We start from the raw sequence: 27487 nt of genomic DNA, 5'->3' as shown, positions 1-27487 counted from the left end.
CCCACTTCCCAGACATCAGTAACATCCTTCACCAGGATTCTTACTGTGGTAGAACTTCTGTCAGTGTGAAGCTACTAAATCACTTCATTTTGGCTGAACCTCAAAGTTAGTATCTGCTATTGAGGGGAATGGTGCTCGCTTCAGTTGAATGCCAGAACGTGTCACTATCTCCAATAGTCAGAGTTAGTCACAAGCTGACCTGAATAGAAGCTGTATGATTGTGGTATATGTTTTGTTGGTTAAATTTACATTCTGACTCACCGATTTTCCCTGAGGAAACTGACTATTTTTACAGTTTATGAGTCATTCAACAAATTTATTTTTCAGTCATTTTTCAACTTCTTGCATGAGTCTTCAGAAGCAATGCCTGATAAATCATGGGAAGGCAAGAAATTCACAGGGTTGGTAGCTGCCTTTACATTAAACATATAATAAATACATCAAATAAAACCTTCCTTCATTTGCATGTTCTAGAATATGGGAACTGCTATCAGGAAGCAGAGGTAATAGCAATAGACCCATGTTATCCTCCTGTCCTTCTCATAGTTCTTGTTGTTATACCGAAAATTGACTGAAAAGATTAGGATTTACAAGTCTTCTGGGGTTGGTTAGAATGAGTCGTGGCCAGGGTCAGAATGGCAGAACAGGCTTGAGGGACTGAATGGCCTTCTATTGCTCGTAATTTACATGTTTGTATGACTTACATCTAATGTTCTACGAATAGAGGTCTTAAATTGTCAATTAAACACATATGAGTGACTAAGAAACTTGTTAAATGTTTCTCATCCCTCATTCCTCTCTCAGATATTTTGTAATCAACCAGTTCAGAGATGTTAGTTCACATTTTGGAGCAGGTGGAACTTGAACCCAGGTCTCCTAGGGACACTACCATTGAGCCACATGAGCCCCCTCTGAATTCTCTCTCACACCTTCCTAACTTACACCTGGGATACATCTGAAATCTCTATAAAACAGCATGGGACCAACATCCTCACCTCAGTGCAATGTCCATCCAAATGTAATTCTTGGTTGACTTTCGTGTATGTGTGTGTGAGAGAAAGGCTTCCAGGACAACCGGAGCAGGATTGGATTTGAAGTACATTCTTGCACATTGTGTTAAAGCTATTTGCTTCACCCTAATTGAAGAATGCCTTCACCTGTAACAGTGTGGCTTTATCATTCCTGTGCCAAGCATTGTTGTTGCTTTTGGGAAGTGGAATGATCAAATATGGGGCCATTGCATAGTGTGTGCCTTCACCCAACAAACTACACTGACATTTCACAAGGGATACTCAGTCATAGAGATGTACGGCACAGAAACAGAACGTGGATCAACTCATCCATGCCGACTAGTTATTCTACAGTAATCTAGTCCCATTTGCCACCATTTGTCCCATATCCCTCTAAACTGTTCGTATTCATATACCCATCCAGATGCCCTTTGAATGTTATAATTGTACCGGCCTCCACCACCTCCACTGACAGCTCATTCCATGCACGCATCACCCTCAGCATGAATAGGTTGCCTATCAGGTTCCCTTTAAAACTATTCCCTCTCACCCTAAACCTATAACCTCTAGTTTTGGACTCTCTGACCCTGGAGAAAACATCTTGACTAGTCACCCTATCCATGCCCCACATGATTTTATAAACTTCTATAAGATCATCCCTCATTGGAAAGCCTTTGCCATTCAACAGTGGGCAGAAGAAAATTAGAAGGCCAGGAGATCAAAGGGGTATACTTCAAGTGTACTATGCTATATGGAATGCATTAGGAGTCGTGATGGCAAAAAATGAATGGAGGTGAATTGTCATATTTGTGGCATGTCATCCTATACTGTAACAAATAATTCCTCTGATTATAATATATTTTCTTTGGTCACAAGCATAAAAGAAAACCTTTCTTTGTTCACAGGGTGGATGCACAAGCACCAATAGGAAATACATGGACTAAGTCTGGGAGTTCTGATATCATCTCCAAAAATGGTACACTGTCATCAGTGAGTAGCACCATGCATGTTTACAAACCATATCCAAGTAAACCACCATCAGATGTTGCTTCGACCATCACTGCAATGGGTGTCAACGGCACAGGAAGTTACAAGCGCCCAAATAATCCCCGAAAATCGGCGGATAACGTTTCCGTAAGAAGCTCACCTGGGAAGTCAGCACCATCTTATGCATCAGTCGTCAATACTCACTACTCTCACTCTCCCCCTGCTTGGCAGAATGGAGTTCAGACACAGGCCCCCAGGCAGGTACCCAGATTATCCTCAATGTCGCCATCAAACCTTACCAGAATGGGGGCCGTGCCAGTCATGGTGCCAGCCCAGAACCAAACAGGATCACTGGTGTAGGAGCAAATTGTTTGTCACCAGGGCACAAGGAAATCCTGTGGTAACTTTGATGACCAAAGACTAGGACTTCAGATGAGAGCAATTTATGGTGAAATATTACAAATCGAGCATTGGCTGTGAACAGTATTTTGAAGTCCCGTCATCAGTTTTTGAATGTTGTTCAGCTAGAAACTCGAGATAACCTGAATTAAGAAATTTAGCCCAAACACTGAATGGATGAGCAGACGACCAGTTCTTTCCAGGTCTATTGGGTGTCGCTCAAACAATACATTTGCTTGACACAAAATCTTTTCTAACTAATTCCAGTTTATCGCAACACTGTGCTTGTAATCTCTACAGCTTCTCTGTCGAAATATCATATGTGTTGAAAAATATAAAACTGCAGTTTTAGGTCTGCCCATACCAACTTGTCACACTCATTATTCTTCAATGAAGAAGATGCAGACCAGTTTCATCCAGTAGAAATGTGACTTCTGGTTTGTGTTACAAAAATTGACAATATACCTTCTCATCTGGTTACTTTTCTTTTGCTCCACATTATTATTTTCCCTGGTTCATACAACAGTCTTCAAAGAAACAAACTCAGGTGATCAACTTCTCGCAATACCTCGCCAAAGTGTTTTCTGCTCTTGGATATGCAAGTAGTCAACCTAGGAGATGAAACCTCCTTTGGTTTGTAATTCCTTGGGTGTAGACGATCAAAGGTTGACATTGACTGATTCAGTGATACACATGGGAGAAACTATTTCATTTGTTGGGAGAATCAAGAACCAAAGGATGAAATTTTAATGTTTGAACCAAGACATTCTGGTCAAAATGAGGAAGCTTTTGTTTTCACCCAGGCTAATGAAAAGTCTGCTGCTCAATTCCCCAAAAGGCTGTGGTGTGGAACTTTCAAGACTCAGGTCAATAGGCTTCCATTAGATCACAGTATCAAGGGGTAAGAAGCTAAACTGAGGAACAGATTAACCATGAACAAATTGAATAGCAGAGCAGACTTGATGGGCTGAATGGCCTCTTGCCATTCCTTTGTTTGATAGTTTTCTATCTATCTATGGTAATCAGTGTTCCTAAATTCTGGTAGCTCCCAACAGAAACAAATGTGAGTTGATGGAACTTGTTGCAAGGGAACGGGGAGATCCTACTTTTATCTTTCCAAGGTTTCTAAATGACTTGATTCCAAAATTTCCTGTCCATGGTTCTTTTTGCATTTATTTTATTTGTGATTCTGTATTCTGACGAGTGCATTTCTTTTCCTTTCTTGTTTTCCCTTTATCTTTGTAAATTGTTATATGAGGTCTTATAGTAATCATTATAGCAGCATGTTTCCTGTCACTGTGAAGAAGGAAATGAAGTAATAAAAGAAAGGAATTGGTAAAACTCTGTCAGAGAGGCCCCAAAATGACTTTTTCCTGACGAAAGACATAGAAGAAATTAAAATGGAAGTGGGGGGGGGGAGGTGGGGGAGGTGTACAAAGTTGCAGCATTGGATAGACTGAGTTGTTCATTATAACATTCATTGAAGTTGTAGACAACATAGAGTTCAAACAATGCCAACACACCCAGTCTGACGCTAGTATGAATAAATAGGCAGAATGAAACCAGTGCAGGACTCACAAACACATTTTTAGAAGATTGTTAATGGAGATGACTATTTGTATATTGTGAGTGCTTGTTGCTGTCCTGCAATACCTCATATATACAGTACTATTGTGACTAGCTGAGGGTGGGTGAAGTGGCTCCCCTCTTTTAAACATTCTTTCTAGCATCTGACTATACCTCTATTCAATTGAATTGTAGTTAAATAATGTCTGCAGTAGTAGTAAAAAAATTGCAAAGTTTCCTTGAGTTTAAAGCAAATCAAGTTTATTTTCTGTCAATCCTGAGAAAAATAATAAATTCATGACATCAAACATATGTGCTGTTGTTTCAGCCCTCACCCATGTGCACTAATATATACACAAACAAACATTCTCCATAAACACACACACACCCTTATACACACAAACTACAACACACACTCCAACCCTCTAACACATCAAATATGTGAATACACAGTTTAGAGTATTTTTGATGTTGTCCATGTACAAGGTTTTAACTTGAGGCTGTGATTGTTTAATTGTTGTTTTAGGTCATCAACAGTAACAAATGTTGCAGTTATCCTTTGAGTTCTCAATGTTCTTATGTTTCTTTTTAACATGTATTGTCACTGAGCATTTTTTTTAAAAGAGAGATAGAGAGAGAGAGAGATAGAAAGAGAGAGAAAAGGTTCCCTGACCTTTCAGTTATGCATCTTTAATACCCTGTGCCAAAAGCAGCTTCTTGAAATATCAGCTTGTGTGTGTATTTCCATGTCTGAGATCATTGTCTCCAATGATAATTGCAGGTGGTGCTTTCATTTCTTCATATGTAAACATTCTCAAAGATATAACTCAAAGTAAGAGATGAAGATCTTTTACTTTGTTTGGGGATGGGCTGGCTGGTAGATTGTATTGCCTTTGGATAAAATATTAATTTCAGATTGGCTGTCTGTTGTCTAATTCACATTGAAATTTGGCCACTTCTGGTCAGGTGATGCCTGTAGCCATTTCAGGTCAGTGAATTTGGTTCATTTATCTAAAACCCTTTCAATCCGTGAAAGTCCCTCATACTAAGTCAGCAATGAACTTCGAAACTCAAATTGTATATCATTGTGACAATATTCTCATACAAAAGACATACCAGAAGGATGTGAATATACAGGATGGCTCTTCATTCCATTAAATTTGCTCCTTTCAGAACATCTTTCCACTGGACTTGCTTGAATGAGTTCAGTTCTGAACCCAAGCATTTGTCGTAATGACCATATTCTTGCTGTTGCTCATCTATTTCATAATGAAATTCTTACAGAATCTGCAGGAAAGATTCCATAAGAGCCTTGTACAAATGGTGCCATTGCTTCCTGTTGTTGAATCCACTGTTGTTTTCCTTCTCTGAAAGGGACAAATCATTTTGACAGATTCAAGAAAAGGGCATATCTGATAATAAATTAATTAAACCGTCAATACCTTATAACAACTTAATCAATCAATGTACTGTCCTTTTTAGGCTGGAGTTATCCATGCAGACATCTGGGCTTTATCCTATTGAATAATTGATTTATTTAAATTTACTATGTAAATAATATCCTAAAAGTCCTATGTAACTTTTTAGCTCTCTATCCCCAACCACCTTCTGACCAGGTTAATGGGTAACTGGAGAAGACTCCTGGAGGATTTTGATATTTTAGCAGTAGGGCTGTTTCTAAATGAATGGCTTGAAGTGACCCATCATTGTGCGATTTGAGGTGTAAAATATTGTTAATGGACTAACATGACTATCTATCAGTCAGAATTGACCATGAACATGAAGCAAATGTGGCCCCAACCTTACACCCTATAAAAGACATGGACATTGTAGTAGCATGTGCCAATATCAAAAGAAGCATAAACATTTGGAAATAACCACTGATCATTCTACTCTTCATTTCGGAGAGAAAACCTTCATTCTAACTGGAGTAGTTGGTGTACAACTGTCCTCTATTTACGAGCACATAGAGCGTTTCTATTTCAATTGCTGTTATGAAACTTCTGACATGCATATTGATCTTGAAATCAATAAATATTTGAGCCCGAGCTGAACAATGGTTTAAAAAGCTCATGCTTTAATGTCTGAGAATTGTGATTATAGGATCATTTCACAATTCTGTTTTACTCTATTGCCTTTATAATCTTAATCGTCTTCAAAATGATAACCTTTTTGCCTGCACCAAAATGAACCTTACAGTTTCATCAAGGGAGAGTTTATTGATCTATTCCTGTACCGTCTCACAGTACAGCAGAGAAGGAAATTTAAACAAGCATGCTCACTTTGACAGAGAGTTTGCTTTTCATTTGCTGATGAAAAACATTGAAGTCAATGGAAAGGGGCTTTAATAGGCCGTCGACCTATAGCTGATGGAATAATGTTATAGCAAGCTCCATTCTGCCCTCTCAGCTGAATGTAAACAATTCCATGGTCATTATTTCGAAGAAGAGTGGGGGAGTTCTAGTCAATATTTATCACTCATCACCAAACAGATGATCTGGTCATCGCTGTTTGTAGGAGTGTATCATACACAAATTGACTGCCTCTTTTCCTGCATTCCAACAGTCATTACATTTCAAAGGGCCTTTATTCACTGTAAGGCGCATTAGAACATCTTGAGATCATGAAAGGTGATATATAAATGTTGGATTTTCTTGGTGGTGGCAGGGAATGATCTATCTCGTTGTTGTTGGATTTAAGATTTTGAATTTATACTTATAAACAAAAGCAAGACATTATGGGTTAGAGATTAGTCAGAAACTAATGTTTAGGAATCAATCACATCAGCTGCTTTTGAACTTGGAATATCTAGGTGGCTTTTGTATTTATCAACAAATACTGATGTGAGGGAACTATTAAGCAGCTTGTGAGCCGAGTTGCATCTTTGCATGCATTGTCATTGGTATAACAACTTCTTGAAATTGAGCACGTAAGGTTCTATTATAAATATCCAGATGACATGAGAAGCCTGAATATCAAGTTTCTTTGAAGATAGTTGTTATAGATCTTTTAAACTCAAGCTTTCCGTCATGATGCTGCTTTTTGAATTAAAAGCCGTATTTTCTAAATTGCTTATTACTTTGCTTATTGATACATTTTATATCCAATAGAACAACCAAGAGGTTAGAACACCTCAAGGATTTGGGCTCCCTCAGCAATTTGCTGTTTTCAATTCTGGTTGCATAATATCGAAGCTTTTCATCTTGCATTCATCAGGACAATTCATCAATTTAAGGGGAAAACTGATGTTCAGTCTGTTTGAGAAGAGAGTGGTAATTACTTGACAAGTAGACTATGATTGGTAGACCACGGAGAATGCACCAGCTTGAGATGATTCACAGTTAACTGCCAGGATTTATCTAAATTTTAAACCAGGCAGGTTGACTTGAGAAGTGACCCAGTAAATGGCTTGTTCATTTTCATGACAAGCCTCTTTTATGCTTTATCTATTATAATGGTCATAGGTGTAGTAGTCTCAGTGCAGTTCTGATGACTGGTGGATCTATTGTGCTGAGAATGCATAGAAAATAGAATCATATCTGCTTATGTTCTGTTTTGGGGGGTCAGGAAAAAAGAAAAAGGTGACTGTTTAGGCCACTCTAGACCGATGGAACAATCGAAACATGAGAGATTGAACTAAGTTTTTGTCATGTTCTTACATGGAATGTGGGCATTGCTGGCTAGGTAGGAATATGTTATTCATCCCTAATTATATTTGGAAAGGTGGTGGTGAGCTGCCTTCTTGAATTGTTGCAGTCCGTATTGTATGCGTACATCCTCAGGGCTGTTACAAAGGATGTTTGAAGATTTTGGTTCAGCAACACTGATGCAATTCCAAGTAAGGATGGTGTATGCTTTGGAGGGGAACTTACAGGTGACAGTGTCATCATATATCGGCTGTCCTTGACCTTCCAGTTGATAGAGGTCATGGGCTTGGAAATTGCTGTCAAAGTGTGAATTTGTAATAAACCTCTGGAATCCAACATTGCAAAATTAGAGGAGATTTAGCTTTGGCTGTGAAGGTAACCAATGGTTTCAATATCTGTTTAGGAAATGTTATGCTATAGGTCACATTGGGTTAGCCCAAGAGTATCTTGGTTTGAGTTTGGAGAGTCCACTTGCTGAATTGGAATCTCACCTGTTTCAGTGTACAAAGTACAAGGACGGCTAAAGACTATCAAAACTACTCCATCCAGGTATAAAATCAGAGAAGAATACAACACAGAAGGAGTCAATTCAGCCCATTGCGCCCATGTTGGTTCTTTGACTATGCCATCCAGTTATTCTTATCTCCCTATTGTTTCCCATTGCCCTGAAACTTTCACCCTTTCAAGATTGTATTTGATTGTTTTCCTAACTTGCTGTGTAAAAGAAGCTTCATCTTACATTGGCTAATAAAAAACAGACAATTACCTGAATCCTGTGTCCTTTGGTCACTAACGTTTCTGTTATAGAAAACAATTTCACTTTTTTTCCTCTTTGAAATCCAATGTGATCTGAATATCTCTGTTAAATTTCCCCTTAACCTTTTGTACTCCAAGGAGATCAATGCCAGTTTCTTCACTCTGTTTACACCGCTGAACAATTGATCTAATATTCCGAGGCAGGTATTCTCCTGCAACAGGTTAAAAACCTTGAGGGAAATTTAAGAGAAATAACATTGGAACGTTCTCCTTTGAGTTCATAAAACAGTCAAAGAAATTGCATAGAATGGCAGTGCAATAGATTTCTGGCTTCACCCTTGTAACACTTCCTTTACAACTTTTAGAATTGCTAATTGAGCACTGATGCACAAGAATCTCATAAAGTGGAAACATGCACTCTAAACCCACATTTATAAAATAAGTCCTCTGATGTTTCCCTTCCTTCAGATGAAAACTCATTGAATGATAACTAAATGCATTCTCTTTCTGAAATATGGAAGAGTTGATTTTGCATACGTATGTTTTTGTGGTGTTGGGTTTCAACTTGAGAAATGACCATGCAGTGTGCTCATATGTTCGCTTTAGACAGCAAGTAGGCAAGGGTTCAATCTGAAAAATACACGTGCTGCCTTCAAGCAAAAGACCGTTGCTTATGTCATCAGGTTAGATTTGGGTTAGCAGGTGCTGCATTACTTAAAGATAAAGTTTCACTTTGTGTGCCATTTTCAGATGAGGGAAAAGTGACTGATGGAAGCTGTCATTGACGGCTCTTCCTCATAGTTCACTTTGGGTCTGTCTGAATGACTTGGCTGCAGAATTCCTTACAGCCTCAGTGCAAATATGGACAACAGAGCTGAACCAGAGGCGAGGTTGCCGAGAGTGACTGCCGTTGACATCAAGGAAACATTGAGCAAATGGGGCATCTAAGAGTTCTAGAAGACTTGAAGTCAATGGGAATCAGGGGAAAAAACTTACTGTTGCTTAGACTCATATTTAAAACAAAGAAAGGTGGTTGATTGTTCCAGACCAATCATCTTAACACAAGGACATCACAGCAAGAGTTCCTCAGGGTAGCGTTCTAGATCTGCTCATCTTCCGCCATGTCACCTTCCCTCCATTCTACGATCAGATCTGGGAATGTTTACTGATCATTGCACAGTGATCTATACCATTCTTGACTCCTCAAGAAATAAAACATTCTGTGCCTATATTCAGCAAGACTGAAGGCTTTGACAGATAATTGGCAAGTAACAATTGCCAAGGACATCCTCACTATCAACTGTTTTTGACTCACCATTGACCAGAAATTGAAATAGACCAACTGTAGCTAAAAGAGATTGGGGAATCTGCAGTGAGTAACAATCTTCCTGACTCCCCCAAATTCTTTGTACCATCTGTAAGGCACAAGTCAGGAGTATGATAGAGTACTCTGCAGTTGCCTGGATTAGTGCAGGTCTAATTGTCAAAACATTCAACAACATCCAGAGTAAAGCAGCTGACTGCAATCTTATCCACTACCTTCAACATTCACTCCCTCTATCAATAACACCCAGTAACAATTGTGTGCCCCATCTACAAGATGCACTGCAGTAATTCATCAATGCTTCTTTGACAACACCTTTCCAACATACAACTGCTTCCAATAAGGAGGACAAGGTCAGCAGATACATTGGAACACCGCCATCTGCAAATTTACTTCAAAGCCACTCACCATCCTGACTTGGAAATATGTCATTGTTCCTTCAGTGTCTCTATGTCAAACCCCTGCAGCCCCCTCCCTAACGTTATTGGGGGTATACCAATGGCAAATGGAGCCCAGATGTTCAAGAAGGCGGCTCACCACCACTTTCATGAGGGCAACTAGGAATGGCCAATAAATGCTGGCTTAGCCAGCCGCACCTACATCCCAAGACTGAATAATGAAACTCTCTCCCTGTGTGATGACTCCTCCTGTTTCTAGTTGCACCCCACCATCTGCAAGAGCGAGAGAGAACAAAGTGTGGCAATGAATTCTGTGAAGGTTGTTTGGGTAGCGTATCTAAAATGGAATGTGTGTGAGAGAGATGTGGAATGTTTGCAACTGTGTTAGTTGATCTTACAGCCATGTTTAATCATTGTCCCACTCTGTTTATATAGCCTCATGTTGGATTTTGTTACATATGATAAGGATGGATTTTATGTATTGCCATTTACAATGAATTTGATAAATTTTATGCCTATTTTTAACCTTTTTTTGTACACAATAGTTTATCGATATTTGTATTCAATGGAAAAGTTATAAGTCTGACTGAAGTCATCCATGTGAAGTGGATGGTCCTAGGTCTTGTGTTGTTTTACTATTCCTGCATGCATCTGCTGAAATGGACAAGAATGTTGTTTTTTAAAAATAAAGTTTATCAGATTCCTAAACATGCCATAAATTATTTGTTCAGTTCTGTATTGCACTGATTGAACTAATACCTTATTTGATTGTTATTGATTAAACTTCCCAACAACCTTCTTTAGCTGTATGAAGTTGAACCATGTATTTTATAAACTGTCACCTGCATTTTTATTCTCACAGCCCAGTATCCCTTCCCAATGTGCTTCCTCATGAACATAACCAATGTTGGTCCTATGAAATTACTACAAAGGCAGATCATTTCTCCAGACTAAATTGCATCTCAAAACAAAGGCAAGCATTAAAGAGAGCAGTTGACCAAGTCTGGATGGACAACAGTGTTGCTCCACCTTCCTGTAATATTCAGAGCCAAAATTTGTAGCCACCAAACCTTCAGTCTGCCACATTGTCATTAACAAGGGAGGAAGCTCCACTTTGAGCCCTAGCTATTTACAAAAAAAAAAGGTGAAACCACAGACACTAATTATTATTTTTGTTCTAAGAATCTCCACTGAAAATATAATTGTAGGCCTTTTACACACCGTGATTGGGTGGTGACAGTGTTTTATTCGGTAGTTTTCCAACAAATCAATAAGCCAGAAAATGACTGGGTGCTAATGTTAAGTGTTATATCTTTCACTCACCGCAGTTAACGATCAGGATACTGTAACAAATCCACCTATCTGTGTTTCTTTAGATCAGGCAATTTATTTATTTATAAATTATTTGTGCTTGAAATATAATATCCCTATCTAATCTAAAGACATTAAGAATTAAGCACATAGTGTGGCAATGGACTCACAATTAGATGAGACCAGGTTGGGGATGGAAACCCTGATTGAGAAATATGAGTGGTCACTTTGTTAGGTGCCCACAAATCAATTTATTAAATTTCACTTTCTAATGTTCAATAGTGTAACTTTAACTTATTGGGGGTTATCTCAAGCTATCTCACCAAGTCGTGTTGCATATATCTGATTCCATCAATTTTCCAGCAAATGGTCTAGAATATAATTACCTTCATTATCGCTGGTGGGAGTCACAAGTTGAAATGAGAACACAACTGATAATTAAGTGAGCTACTGCCTCTTCTATCCCATAAATAATGAATAAAATTGGTTAGTTAATTGACACAGAAAGCAATAAGGACATTTTGGGTATAGGAAACATGACAAATTTAGTACTGTCTTTATTTGTACTGTTCTGTTCCATTAAAGTGACACTTAATTTGAAAGATTTACGGGCATTTGAGAGAATTAGGGATCCATTCAAGCCTACCAGACCCAAGAGGATCTGCGACAGCGATTTCACCCACCGAACCCACAAGTCTCTGCATCACCAGAGCAATGGCTTTGAGAAGCAATTAATAATATTAGGGACATTGCCTGGACCAAGTAAAAATGAACATAAAAAAAATGAGCAGCTCCCAGGGAAATCACAAGGGACAGCGATGTAGTCAAACTCTGTAAATATTGTCAAATCTGATGGTTTTAGGAATGAGGTGGTTCTGATTCCACTGTAGCTGTAGATAATGGAATCCCTGCAGTATGAAAGCAGGCCATTCAGCCTGTCAAATCCAAACTGCCTCTCTGAAGAGCATTCCACCCAGACCAACCCCCATCTCTGTAACTTTGCATTTCCCACTGAACCTACACACCCCTGAACACTACGGGCAATTTGGCATGGCCAGTCTACCTGACCTGCGCATCTTTGGACAGTGGGAGAAAACTGGAGCACCCGGAGGAAACCTGCGCAGACATGGGGAGAATGTGCAAACTCCATACAGACAGTCGCCCGAGGCTGGAATCAAATCCGGGTCCTTAACACTGTGAGACAGCAGTGCTAGCCACCCAATCTCCCTGAGTTTTTCAGGGTAAATAAACTATGTACTGACTCAATTAGACTAGGTAGCTAGTTTGCGGGTGCAATAATTAGTAAATGTCAGTGCTACATCTGATTTCAACATTTTTCAGAGGGGGAGAGAGAATAAAGCGAGGATTCTTGCACCAGTCTGTGGAGCTCTGCTTAGGTGGATTTTTGGTGGGAATAGGATTGATCCTAGTTTTTGTCATCTTAAAATTAAATAATTAAAATCACAGTATTAAGGCTGAATCAGCAGTGAAAAACAGAGAAAAAGTAAAGCAATATATTTATTGATATGACATTGTTCACAACATAGGAACAAAATTTGTTTCGGAAACAGAAGGAGGAGAGAGTATAGGAAACGTTTTTTTTCAGACTGAAGGGAGGTATACAGTTACATTTCTCATGTGTTAGTGAGGAGACATCACTCCTTTTAATAGAAATGGCCTGGCCTTTGGTGTAAGCATAAATTCAAAGTCTGCAGATGACACCAAGCTTGGAATTGTAGAAGTGAGCAAGATAATTACAGATCTAAAGAAGATATAGGCAGATGAAATGAGCAAACTCAATGAGGAAGTAAAACACGATGCAGTTTGTTGGGTAAATTATAAAATGAATATTAACTAATATTGACGACCTTAGTGAAGAGATAGAGACCTTGATGTGGGTATATACAAAGGTTTGAGGTTGGTTGAACAACTCAAATGGTGGTAAAAGCAATATGGGATACTTGGCTCTGTAAATAGATGATTAGAATGCAGTAAGGTAATGCAATGCCTCGATAAATTCCTAGTTAGTTCTGGGGTGAACTACTTTCTGTGCTATGTTCCACACTTTAGGAGAAAGTTACGTGAAGGTCTTTGACAGCGTGCAAAAGAGATAAACTAGGATGGTACCAAAAATGAGAAGCTTTAGTTCTGTGGAGAAGCTGAAGTCATTCTCATTAGATCAAGGATGTTTAAGAGGAGATTTTATGGTGGTATTCAAAATCATGACTGATTTTGCTAGAGTAAATAATGAAAATCTTTTTTCCAGTCAGGAAGCAGAGAATTTAAGGGATTGGCAAAAGAAATTAAGGTAACATGAAGATATATTGCTTACACAGTGAGATGTTGTAAAGTGGAATGTGCTTTGTGAAAGCTTGGAAGCAGATTCAATAATATTCAAAGGTTAATTTGATAAATTCTTAAAGGAAAATAACTTACAGGTTATGAGGAAGGAAAAGAGGAGTGTGCCTAATTGAATACTTCTACCCCAGAGTCCATGCAGACACAGTGCAGTCAATGGCCATTTATGTGTTGTATTGAACAATACTTTAATGGTAACTTCAAGATGTTATAAAGTGTTTTACGGCCAGTGAAAGATTGTGGAATGTAATCACCGCCAGGCTTTATTGTGAAACAAATATTTGGGTTGAATTTTTCACGGAATTACAATTTCAGAACAGGATGCAAGAGGGCCAGGTAAGTGATGCAGTGTTTAAAATAAGGCGTGGTGTGTGAGAGATCTAGTGTTCAATTGGGGTCCAGTGACAGTCCAGGGAAGGTGGCTGTCAGATCCCAGAATGAGGTTAGTGTGGACTCATACTGAGTCCGGAGCAGTGGAAGGGATGGCTGGGGAGCTAGGGTAGTGAGTTGGGAATGTTGTAAGATGAGATGCGTGGCTCTGAGTGGAGGTGTTAGATATGGCTGCAGCCAGGGATGAACTGGCGTGATGTTAGTTCAGGATCAGGAGGATTTAAGTAGTCTGGTGGAAGTGCCAGTAGGGGTGTGTGTGTGTGTTAAGTATGAGGTCAGTTGAACGGTTACTCAGGAATTAGACTATATATTTAATTGTTTAACTTTTCTTCTAAGTAATTCCTTGTTTTGCTGCAGTGGAACCCTCCCAATTGTTCCAACTTAAATGGATACTTCCAGGGGTTTCAGTGTAGGGGCATTGGCCAGTGAGATCTTCAATTTCCGAAGCAATTCCTTCAGAGCCCGCTGTGATGTGGATTCTTCAAGGACCCCATTCTCAACTCCCACCTACTCTGAAGTAACTACTATCTGGCGAATAGAAAACGTGGGCCTAGATTACAAACTGTGTCTAAGATCCTTTAAAACTTAGTAGATAACCATGCCCTGGTTATGGGCTCCGTCTCAGCGGTCAAGAGCTGGTTGGCTATTTTTGATCTGCGAGAGTGTTCATTGCTGATCCTGGTGACCAATTTGAGAAATCAAAAGCAAAGTGACAATGAAAACAACCAGAATTATACAAAGAATTTAAATTCAGAATGAAAGCATGGAGAACAGAATGAAAGCATTAATTGATATGTGCATCAAACTTTGTTTTAACCGGCACCTTATGAACCAGCACCCTTGATAAACTGGTAAAAATTATACACCTCAAATATTGCTAAGTTTACTATATTATTCTGTCCAATTTTTAAAGTTTCTTAAAATTTATTTACCTCAATGTAATATAATTGTTGTTCAATTGAATGCCACATGAAATATCAACAGTTGATTTGATTTGAAGACAATTTCTTTTAAAATGCCATGATGACTGAGTAGTCTGTTGAGGATGTGAGTGAGAAGTCAATACATTTAATTTAAGACAAAGTTGCATTACTATTTGAGTGATTCATGCTGTAAATAAGGTATAACAGTGATGTGTATACCCCCTTCTATTAATTAGTGTGTGCTTTTACATTGATTATGTGGACTTCTTGATAATCCGGAATATTTGATCAACCCATATACCCCCTCGCCCCACGGATGCCTGTTAATAAAAGGTTTGCTGTTTTTTTGTATTTCTGACCGTGAGCTCATGGAGTGAATACTGGTGAGTGCAGATGACAAGTGCGCAGCTTGAGAGCTGAGTGTCGCCATTTTGTCTGTGCCAGTTTATTGAACTTGTTTGCTTGTTAGTTGTCTATTGACGCAAAGAGTGGAATGGAGAAATTCTCTCTTGAAATTCTGATCTTTATCCACCAGAGGGAGCCTCTACAATATAGAAACACTTCAAGCCATTCATAGAAACACAGAGAAACCAAGAGAACTGTGAATGCTGGAAATCAGAAACAAAAAGAGAAATTGCTAGAAAAGCTCAGTAGTTTTGGCAGCATCTCTGGAGAGAAGTCAGAGTTAAATGCAAAGTGTTGCATTTCTTAATACTAGGGAGTCCACATGAGCTTATTGGTAAGGTTCACTAATGTCCTTCAAGGTGGGAATCTGTCATACTTACCTGGTCCGGCCTACGTATGGTCGACTCTTAACTGCCATTTCGGAGCCAGTGACCCTTGCTCAGAACACACAGAATTACATAGGGTCCACAACACAGACAGAAAGAACCAGCTGCATATGCAATTTCACCCAGCCTTTCCCAAGTTACCTTATCACCAGCACCTGGAATTCCTTCTTCCCTCAGTTGCTTATCTGACTTCCTTTCAAATGTATCTGTGAGTTAAGCTGTTGATGAGATGTGCCGAAAAATTGTCCATATTGCCATGGGCCCGAACTTTGGTACAGACCACGTACGTCATGATTTAGAAAACAAAACAATCGCTTTTGAAAATAAAGTCAACATTAACCAGATCATTAATCATCCTCACCCATCATTTCTTTGCAAAGGAGATTTTCATTGCAGTTGATTGCATGATTTTGAATCCTTGGAGCACGCCACACACAGCCTGGCCTGAACCGCAGTATAATATTCCAGAAACACAATGTGATATTTTCAGCCAACGGAAAAGCGATGGTTAGTTTTTGTTCAGAATTGGCTCATATAATAAGACAGAGTTTTGTACAAGAGCTGTGTTTTTTTTCTAAACCCTGCTGTTTATGATCAATGATATGCATTTGTTAGGTGTTTATCCATTTTGTGTGGCTAAATGTTCCAGGAAGCTTCTCTAGGCAGACTGATAACTCCATTTCAGACAGTGCAATCATCAACAGAGTATCATAAAATTCCTACAGAAAGAGACCATTTGATCCATCAAGTCTGCATCAACCCACCAAATAGCATCACACCCCCATCCACCCCATCCCTATAGCCCCAATTTACCTATAGTATCCATCTAGCTGCATACTATAGGCCAATTTTGCATGGCCAGTCCAGCTAAGCTGTGCACCTTTGTATTGTGGGAGGAAACAGGAGCACATAAGGGAGACCCACACAATCTCCCAAGGCTGGAATCAATCCAGGTCCCTGGTATTGCGAGGCAGCAGAGCTTGCCACACCATATCTTTATCAAGTATCCTTAATGTAATATGAGATTTAAACACATGGATAGCCCAAAGATCAAGAAATAACTATTCATTATTTCACAGGCATTAACTCTCAGCAAATATGGAGAGAAATTAAGGTTAAACTAGGTGGAATTAAGCCTGTAGTTTATATCTCATTGATGAAATCCTTTGTCTGTCTCAGCCTCTCTTGATGAGGCCTCTTCTTGGCAAAGACATCCTTTTCTCCAGAGGGTCCTTCTCAACTGCTCGAGCTCTCATGCTCAGTGTCCACCCTCAGCCCCCGACCCACTACTGAAGACCTGTTACATTAAGATACTCAGGGGAGGGAGTCTACACTAGCTTATTGGTAAGGTTCACTAATGTCCTTTAGGGAGGGAAACTGTTATCCTTACCTGGTTCTGCTTACACGTGGTTGACTCTTAATTGCTGTCTAAGCGATTAGGGATCGGCAATAAATGCTGGCCTAGTCAGTGATACCCTGATCCCATGACTGAATAAAAAAACCAAAAAGTTTGCAATGTGGAGTGAGGCCAACAACAGGGTTTAATTTCTTGAGGTCATCCTGAGACATGCTGACTCTCAGGTTAAACTCATGACCAATTGTCACTCTGTACTGAGAGAGCAGCCCTATGATCTTCTGGAACTGTGGTGACTACTATTGATGAGATTCAACAGAAAGAAACCACTGGAGAACTATGAAACAGAGGTCTATAGCCTTAAGTTAGGTGTGCAATGGCACCCAATACAAGGGTTTAGACAGTAAGCAACTGAAAGGCAAGACAGATAGTTCTTGGGGAGAAGTGTAAAATGATCCTCTTAATAATGGAATAACAGGAAGTAGATGCTGGGAACAGGACAGAGGAATGAAACAGACAGATTGTTGTGAGGAATTGAGAAAATGGAAGGGAATCCTCTCAAGGTAAAGCAGGAGAGAGAAGGGTCCTTTGTTGATTGTTCAGGTGAACATCTGTATGAGACAAAGAAAATGGAAGAGACAGGATTGCGTTAATATTGAGAAATGCAACACTTTGCATTTAACATCCAGTGTAAGGGAGAGGGGGAAATAAAAGAGAGAGAGAGAGATTGAAAGAAGACACATAGAGTGGGAGAGAGAGAGAGAGATACCATATTGTTTGAATAGATTGGAGAAGCAACATTGAACAGAAAGTCCTGCCCTTGCATGTACCTTCCTTTATAAATGAAAACAATCATTCAGAATCTAAACAGGGTTTTTTAGAAGGTGGAATGTGGGACCTTCTATTGGGTAATCCTAAACTCAACCAATAACACTGTAATTTGCAAAGTGATTCACCCATTTAAGTATTGAAAGCAGTTTCGATCAATAACACTATCGCTGTTTACCATGATTAATTATGCCTGATACACCATAGCTGTAACATGTTAAACCATAGCCAGATATTTGGTTTATTATTTGCCAATTGTATATAATATTTTAAAATGCTTCTAATAATTCCAATTCAGATTTCCTTTGGAATCTCTTAAAATGATTAACAGAGACTTTCAAGTTTGGAGATTGCTGAATGAGTAACTCGCCGTACCATTAGTTCAATTCTGTTTGATTACTGTGTCAGACCGATGAAAACATTTCGTAAAATATTTGCTCAGGGCCTGGGAGAGATAAAGCCTTTTGTCACGATGCAAATCACTTTCATTTCTTTGACTCCATTTGACGGTGAACAGGAGAGGTCTGAGACTAAAACTGATCAAGCCATCCCTCGGCATGCTGTGGAAATGTATTCAGATCCTTCTGCTCACTCTGTGTTTCGGTGAGTCGCTTTTGGTAATTCGTGGACAGACTAATGTCATTTCCAACCACAAGGTCGTAGTGATGTTGATAGCAGAAGCTGAGTTGAAGGGTCACAAATCGCTCTCGATTTTCAAATTCCACACAGGGAGAAAGGGTGTTGTTTCTTTTCTCCTGCTTTCCAATTCTAGTGACAGTAGAAACATGAATGTGCAAAGGGAATGTTGTTGTGTTTACAGTATTGCTGACACATAATATTCAATTTGGGAGGCTGGTCTGCCATGTTTACAAGTGTTTGATGTCTCACTTCGGAAAGAATGAGATGCCTGGTGCTGTTACTATTGCCTGTGCCTAGGGTTTGGAAAGTTTTCTGACCTCCATTTTATTCAGGCCGCGTGTCAATTAATTACAAATTTATTCTGAGGGAGGTGAAGCTCTGAGGCAGCAGCATTTTCTTAAAAATGAATCTTTCCCCGTTTGGGGCTGATCAGTAGAGAAGTTGGATGTAGAAGGCCTTTCGACCTGTTGGAAATCACATTTCTAGGAGAGCAACATAATCAATTCCTCAGTCCAGCTTCAAAGGATCCAATGTCTTGGCTTCAAATGATCTTCTTGTTCACTTTTCAGCTGCTGAGATCAGTTTTGTGTGCAGAAAGGTGACTTGATGTCTGCCCTAACTGAATAGAAATAAAAACATAGAAAATAGGAAGAGGGATAGGCCATTTGGCCCCTCACAATTTTATGACTGATTGTTTAACTCCTGTTCCTGCTGTCACTCCATAAACTTTGATCCCTTTAGCCATAAAAACAATATCTAACTCCATCTTCAATCTCTGTTATCTTGGCATATGTGAAAGTCGGATATGGTTTTACTTTCTTTATCCTGTTAAATGTGGATGAAGTCCCATCTGAGCTATTTTCTTTCTTTGAGATTTAAGTTAGAAGACAGTTGCTATAGTTACGGATGGTAATTGCTGGTGATGCGATGGGTTGCTCCAAAGTTTAGTTTTAAAATGTTGGCAGATTCTACCAATAATTTACCTCATATATTTAGTATTTCATTTGCGTGACACAACACGTAGATCACATTCATCAGCTATAATCACTTAGTTTGTTCTATGATGGGTAAATATGGTTGAATATCATATGGGTTTATTAATCTTGCAGTTTTATTTTGTCCGTGTGCTCTTTTGATATTGCCAGCTTAAGAAGGCATTAACATCTGTGTAACATCACTGTGTTATGGCAATTTAGATGGACCACTGATGTCTGAATCTGTGTTCATCGCAATCATGAATGCAGCAACTCCGGCAGTTGAGTTCAGTTTCAATTACCTAAATAGGTGGCGTTGCCATGGGATCCCCTCTAGGCCCAGCTCTTAGTTGGTTATCAGGAGAAGTGCATCTTTGATGGAAAAGGCCACTAATTTCCTATAGGTTGCTTATTTCTGATATATTAACACTTGTAGAGTCATAGAGTCATAGAGATCTACAGCTCAGAAACAGGTGCTTCGGTCCAACTCGTCCATGCTGACCAGGTATCCCAACCCAATCTAGTCCCATTTGCACCCGGCTCATATCCCTCCAAACCCTTCCTATTCATATATCTATCCAGATGCCTTTTAAATGTTGCACCAGCCTCCACCACTTCCTCTGGTAGCTTATTCCATATACGTACTACCCTCTGTGTTAAAAGGTTGCCCCTTAGGGCTCTTTTATATCTTTTCCCTCTCACCCTAAACCTATGCCCTCTAGTTCTGAACTCCCCAACTCCAGGGAAGAGACTGTTTCTATTTACCCTATCCATACCCCTCATGATTTTATAAACCTCGATAAGGTCACCCCCTCAGCCTCTGACGCTCCAGGGAAAATAGCCCCAGCCTACTCAGCCTCTCCCTGTAACTCAAATCCTCCAACCCTGGCAACATCCTTGTAAGTTTCACAACATTTTTCCAATAGGATGGAGGCCACAATTGCACGCAATATTCGAACAGTGGCCTAACCAATGTCCTGTACAGCCACAACATGACCTCCCAACTCCTGTACTCAATACTCCGACCAATAAAGGAAAGCATACCGAACACCTTTTTAACTGTCACTCTTTTTCAATACTTCAGTCTGTAACCACATTAAAGAGCTTCTTTGCACAATTCAATAACCTTCATCCTGCACTCAATGTTATCAGTGAAATGGAGCAATCAAATCAGCTCCCTGTCCTGAATGTATAGGTTGAGCAAAAATAGTCACTCATTAGATGACTGGTGTTGCTTTATCTTGAGGATCAACACACCTCAGGGAGGGCTGAGAAGGAGACACTTTCATAATACCCTCAGCCAGTGCAGGAATTAAACCCAAGCTGTCACATCACTCTGCAGTGGAGACCAGCCAACTGAGCTACCCAGTCCCATGCTAAGCCCCCGTCCACTGAAAGTCTATGTTCACTAGTTAATATGTGCCTGGGAATACCTATAGTTCCATACACTACAAGATCAATCTTATTGGAAACTTTATGAATAGGGCCCTAGGCATCTGCTTACTGAGTATGCTCGATGCTGAAATAAGACTTTATCAAAACTATTCTGCGCAATAATGGATACCCAAACCAAATCATCACTTGTATATTGCAAAATCTCATGAAAGGGCTTATGTTCACCACGTTTGGCCTTGAGTGATGCCTAGTTTACCTCAGATTACCTGGGAAGGGGAATAGTATGTAGGCAGTGCATCCCAACTAGTTGGTGGGCTGTTTCAAAAAGCATGATCTATTGGCCTTTCAAAGCAGGCAGCAACCCAACCTGGGCTCAACAAGCTCAAACTCTCAATGCGCTGGATTGCAGAACCACCATTAGATGTGATCCTGCTGTGGGAAATTATTTATTAAATATCCAGACTGTCCTGGGAGTTACACCAGAAATCAATGTATGTTCAGCAGCCAGACTCACACTTGTGTGTCCCAGAAGCTACATGTATCAATAAAATGACGTCTTTTATGTAGACAAAAGAAATTGGTACATATATTGCAGCTTTTCAAAAAGTGTTATGGGGACAGTTAAATTCCCATGGCAATGACCTGACCAATCAGAATCTACTTGCCTAGTCTGAGATTTAAGATTGACAGTTCTCGCTGAATCTCCTTGTCAACACCTTCTTCTCATTTTGCAGCCATCTCTGCAGGAGCTCCTCAGGGTAGCGTCCTAGGCTGAACCCTCATCAGTTATTTCATCAATGACCTTCCCTTTTTTTGGTCAAGTCTGTTTCTTGCATTCTGATGAGTGCAAAATGAAGAGCTTCAACTTCTTGACTCCTTTAGCAATGTTTCATCTTGGTTCGGAGTGTACTAAGCCTTAAAATGATACTTATATGCCTCATTTGAGATGGGATTGATAGCCAAGGAGCTCCAGCAAAACTAGAATCAATGGGTATCATGGGGCCAACTTTCTGCTGATTGGAGTCATCCATGGCAGATAGGAAGGTGGTTGTGGTTGTTGGAGGTCAGTCTTCTGAGCTGCAGGACACCTCTGCAGGAGTCCCTCAGTGTAGTGTCCCAGGCACAACCATCTTCAGCTTTTTCACCAATGACCTTCCCTCCTCATAAAGTCAGAACTGGAGATATCAACTGATGATTGCACAATGATCAGCACCATTTGCAACTTCTCAGATACTGAAGCAGTTCATGTTCAAACGCAACAATATCCGGACAATATCCAGGCTTGAGCTGACTAGTCACAATTACCATTCACGTCTCACAAATGCCAGGCAATGACCATCCCAGTAAGAGATGATCTAACCACTGCCCTTTGACATTCAGTGGTGTTATCATCAATGAATCCCTCACTAACAACATCCTGGGGGTTATCATTGATCAGAAACTCAACTGGATTAGCCATATAGATACAGTGACTATGAAAGCAGTTCAGAGGCTAGGAATACTGCAGTGAGTAACTCACCTCCTGACTCCCCAAAGCCTGTCCACCATCTACAAGGCACAAACCAGAATGTGATGGAATACTCCCCACTTGCCTGGATGGGTGCAACTACAACAACACTGAAGAAGCTTGACACCGTTCAGGATAACGCAGCCCACTTGACTGGCACCACATCCACAATCATTCACTACATCGACCACCGATACTCAAAAATTCACCAAAGCTCCTCAGACAGCACCTTCCAAACCAATGTAGAAAGAATTGGCAGTAGATACATGGGAACACCACTATCTGCAAGTTCCACTCCAAGCCAATCACCATCCTGACAGTCGCTAGGTCAAAGTCCTGGAATCCCCTCCCTAAGGGCATTGTATATCAACCTACATCATGTGGACTGCAGTGGTTCAAGAAGGCAGCTCACCACCAATTTCTCAAGGGAACTAGGGATGGGAAATAAATGTTAGCTAGCCAGTGATGCCCGTACCAACTGAGTGAATCAAAGATATTGAAATATCGGCTATTTCAACTAATATTATTATACATTTTCTTTAACATAATGGCTGTTGCCACAGGTATATATCAACCGAGAAAACACATTGGCTTTTAAAACTAAAGGAGTGAGGATTTTGATTTAATGTGAGGACGAGAAATGGAGTGGTGGGGGTTTGGGTAAGAGCAGAAATGTCACCTTTGTCAGGGCTTATTGAAATATTAATTATCATATGAACAGTATATTGTATGTTTTAATAATCTTCTAATTGACTCAGTTTAGAAGTGGATTGCCTCATGATTTGGAACCAGGAATGACCTAGCTTGACTGACAGCATCCGTAATGGAAGGAGTGTAGAATTTTCCTGAATGACACTAAGCTAAACTGAGGAAGACAGTGCATGCTCTTGATCATTTTTCCCAACTGGAAAGTGCAGATGTGGGGTGGAGGTGAATCTGTGATGGTGACCACAGTCAAATGCCCTGAGGGTAGTGGAGCATCAGCAGCCACAGTCAAACCAACTTAAAGGTAGTAAGCTTGCCACGTTCATCTCAGTTTACAACTGGAACCCCATCCTTACCACCTTGTGTTAAATTCTTGGAGCATACCGAAAGCAAGAGTTGGCAGGGAGAAAATACACATGCAAATTTGAATGTGGAAGTATATCCAATTAGGCCAACTAGTCAATATTGCAAACTTCAACGGAAAGTCATTAAAATACAAAGTTGTGGGTGGAGTGGGGATGGGAAGAGGCTTTAAGGGAAAGGGGAAGGGGTGGTATTTCAAATTCCTTGGAACAGTTTCTGTAACTATTGGACATAATCCTTATTGATGCATGTTCTGCCAAAGTTGTGAGAAGAACCCGTGAGGAAATTAACCATTTTTTAAAAAAAACCTGCAACAGAATATGAACAGGACTTTTCTGAAGGTTATTTGAGCAAGTTTGTTCCTAAAATTTTCTGCGTCTAGATTTTATTGGCACACCTCATGCCATTGATGAAGTCCTAACTGAAGATGTGAAACCTGACATGAATGCTTTCAGCTAGTGATTAAAGATTGAAATGACACTGCTTGTGTTAATAGCAGAACTGCATGCTTTAATACTAAATGGCACATTGGGAAACCTCGTTGAATTGCTCATAGGAGGATCTGTGCCCAACGTTCTTACATTCCCAACCAGTGACACTGCCACCAGTAAGGTTTTGTTGTGAATGAAACATTGGAGAGAAGGCACAATGTTTGTGAACTGCATCCAAGAATAAGTCTTCACTTTCAGGCTATCAGCTAAAATTGGAGGGCAAAATAGCGATGATTGTTTAAACAAAACTCACAAGAAATTATTCAAACAGAAATTTAGAGGAGGAAATTTCTTGGATGACTGTTAGGATCCACAGTGATTTCAAATGATTTAGCCTTTATTGGTAGAGGGGTTGAGTTTTGGAACCATGAGGTCATGCTGCAGCTGTACAAAATTCTGATGCGGCTGCACTTGTAGTATTGTGTACAGTTCTGGTCACCACATTATAAGAAGGATGTGGCAGATTTGGAAAGGGTTCAGAGGCGATTTGCGAGGATGTTGTCTGGTATGGAGGGAAGATCTTATGAGGAAAGGCTGAGGGATCTGAGGCTGTTTCGTTAGAAAGAAGGTTGAGAGATGAAGGTGACTTAATTGAGACATGTAAGATAATCAGAGGGTTAGATAGGGTGGACAGTGAGAGCCTTTTTTCCTGGATGGTGATGGCTAACACGAGGGGACATAGCTTTAAATTGGGGGGTGATTAGATGTCAGAGGCAGTTTCTTTACGCAGAGAGTGGTAAGGGCGTGGAATGCCCTACCTGCTAAAGTAGTCAACTCAGCCACATTAGGGAGATTTAAACAATCCTTAGATAAGCTCATGGATGATTTTGGAATAGTGTAGGGGGACGAGCTGAGAATAGTCCACAGGTTGGCGCAACATTGAGGGCTGAAGAGCCTGTTCTGCACTGTATTGTTCTATGTTCTATGTTTACTCAGAGAGTAGTAGGGGCATGGAATGCACTGCTTGCAACAGTAGTAGACTTGCCAACTTTAAGAGCATTTAAATGATCATGGATAGGATTATGGATGAAAATGGAATAGTATAGGTAGATGGGCTTCAGATTGGTTTCACAGGTCGGTGCAACATCGAGGGCCAAAGGGCCTGTGCAGTGCTGTAATGTTCTATGTTCTGTGAGTACTGATTGTCTCTGGTATTCAGCTGATCCACACACTTAGGTAGCCTTGGTGTTCAGATGCACGCACATCACCCAAACATGCACACTTAGTAAGCAATTCATTTCTTGCTTCCCCACAATGGCATGCAGGAATCTCTTCACCATATTCCATTCTTCTAAACCTCTGCCATCTCTATCATAGACAGTGATAGGTTATGATCCAGAAAAAAAAAGGAGTGAGCAGGCTATCAACGCTCATTTAATTTTATCTTTAAGTGTAAACATTGGCGGATTGTGTTACAATAATCTCATCAAAACTAAATTCAGCATTGTCCCACAGGGCTGGTTGCTCATTGGAGAGAGGCAAATGATGATGGTGTCATCTGATGGTCACCAGGCTTCTGGGAAGGAGAAGAGATTGAGAAACAGAATTTTTCATGCTAACCTCAACTAGAATGGGAAACAAACCCACACCATTCAATTAACTGAGCTACCCACATTCCACCTGTTTCACAAAATGAGATAGGCAGATCCCCATTTACTTGGAAATCTCTGGTGAGTTCATTTGTGGCTCAACTAATACCCACAATATAAAGTACTCTACAGACTCAGCCTGTGTCTCAATTGCTGCATGTGTCAACATCTGGGTGCATAGCTTATTTGTATGTTATTATCATAAAATGATATCCTCCCTCTTTTTCCAAAAATAGCTCTCTCACATGTTACATTAATAGCACGTAAGCATCTGGCAATAATAAGATCACTTATGCAGAGATATACTGAGATTGTGAAACTTACAAGTGCAGAAGTCTAGGAGTCCTTATATTGTTTCAGCAGTTTGAAATATATCGAGATCTTTTTACATCATAACCATCTGGAAGTGTGAATTTCACCCTTGGCTGTTCATGATTTAGAAACACCTCATTTGTGTTTTGATTATTGTGGTCATGTACCACACACTGTCATCGTTGGGGTGGGTTCTGCTGTACTTGATTTAGGTCATTCTTACATTTCCTTTTGCTGGTTGAACATTGCTCTCTTCGGTGTTGTGACTTTATGAGATCTTGTTCTCAGAGTACACTTCAGAAACCTTTTGTGGATAACTGTGTTTCCATGATGGAATAGTGGTTCTGACCTTCTGAGCTGCGTGTAGTTGATGTAGTTCCAAACATGAATGCTGAACGTGCAGCATTTTCACCCTCCCTTGACTGTTTAGAAGTACGTCCTGCATCTCAGAAAATTTGAATGGGTGATGGCTTCAGAAATCGCTAGTTGGTTTGTTTACACTTAAGTGAATGCATACCTTACAGATCAATCTCCAGACTCGACCCATGTCTCGAGTATACGTGAGAACATTCAGTTACCTGGCTCATTTACATGTTGTTCTCTTAAAATCTGATCACAAAAGTGTTATTCGGTGAGGAACATTCTTTTTAGAGTGTTCCTCACTTCATTCAATGTGTTTGTGTTTGTATTTCTAATAAGGCATCTGCTTAGCCCAGAAACCTTAATGTCCGACATTAAATAATGTTTCTTTATGGCAACAGCACTACCACTTCAGAAGTAGTTCATTGGGTACAGGTATGACATGTTTGTCCTTGACATTTGGATGAGGAATCTTCTTGCATCATCCTTACCCTCAAAGTTCTAAGATCACGTCTTCTGTACAGGAGGCAGATTTGGGATTTTGACCTCAGTTGCCACACTGAATCACGAACCAACTCAATGCCATGAGTTATTTACCTGCACACTGAAAAGTGTGACTAACTAGAATGCCGAGGGAATGAAAAGTCTCCTTTTAACTAGAGCTGCTATAAATATTTCTTTGTGCCTGGCAGAATTGGAGCACATCCTGCTGTTGTGAGCAGAGGCTGTACGACTACTTCATTAAAGTGGCAATGCCCTTCAGTTAGTTTTCAGCAGCCCAGATTTAACTGAAACGCAGCAGTGATCTAAAAAGTACTCCCTCTGTGAATCAGACTATCGCCTGTTTATACTAGAAAGACAACATTCATCTGGGGTGCTGGTTTGAGGACTATACAGATTACAATGCCACTATACTCGACACATTGGCAGATCTGACTGCTGCTTTTCCAGTTTTCTCTTTTCACTGCCTGAACGTATGGGGGCTTATGTGTAAGGCTAGCCTTCCGACACCTAGCCTCTCAACTCTTCTGCACCTGTGAATCCAGTTGGCAACTACAGAGGGTATATTGTTTAATGACAGTGGCATTCTGTCCTATGTGTAGTTTCCAA

At 40.0% G+C, this 27487-nt stretch overlaps 2 protein-coding genes across 4 annotated transcripts in view; both read left to right on the top strand.

The window, feature by feature from the left end:
• Window positions 1-10800, top strand: part of esama (endothelial cell adhesion molecule a) — a 147313-nt gene extending 136513 nt beyond the window's left edge. For all 3 annotated transcript variants that reach the window (XM_043676833.1, XM_043676836.1, XM_043676834.1), the window contains exon 7: window positions 1916-10800. In XM_043676833.1, coding sequence (XP_043532768.1) covers window positions 1916-2357 — 442 coding nt within the window. In that variant the 3' untranslated portion in view covers window positions 2358-10800. The remainder of the gene's footprint in view (window positions 1-1915) is intronic.
• Window positions 10801-18440: 7640 nt separating this feature from the next.
• Window positions 18441-27487, top strand: part of LOC122540715 (V-set and immunoglobulin domain-containing protein 2-like) — a 41383-nt gene continuing 32336 nt past the window's right edge. Inside the window, exon 1 of the mRNA XM_043676837.1 lies at window positions 18441-18645. Within this exon, the coding sequence (XP_043532772.1) occupies window positions 18600-18645 (46 nt within the window). The 5' untranslated portion in view covers window positions 18441-18599. The remainder of the gene's footprint in view (window positions 18646-27487) is intronic.

The sequence above is a fragment of the Chiloscyllium plagiosum genome, chromosome 35 (genome assembly GCF_004010195.1).
Source record: "Chiloscyllium plagiosum isolate BGI_BamShark_2017 chromosome 35, ASM401019v2, whole genome shotgun sequence".
Taxonomy (NCBI): Eukaryota; Metazoa; Chordata; class Chondrichthyes; order Orectolobiformes; family Hemiscylliidae; genus Chiloscyllium; species Chiloscyllium plagiosum.
Note: the sequence above shows the minus strand (reverse complement) of the source record. Positions and strands in the feature narration are given on the sequence as shown.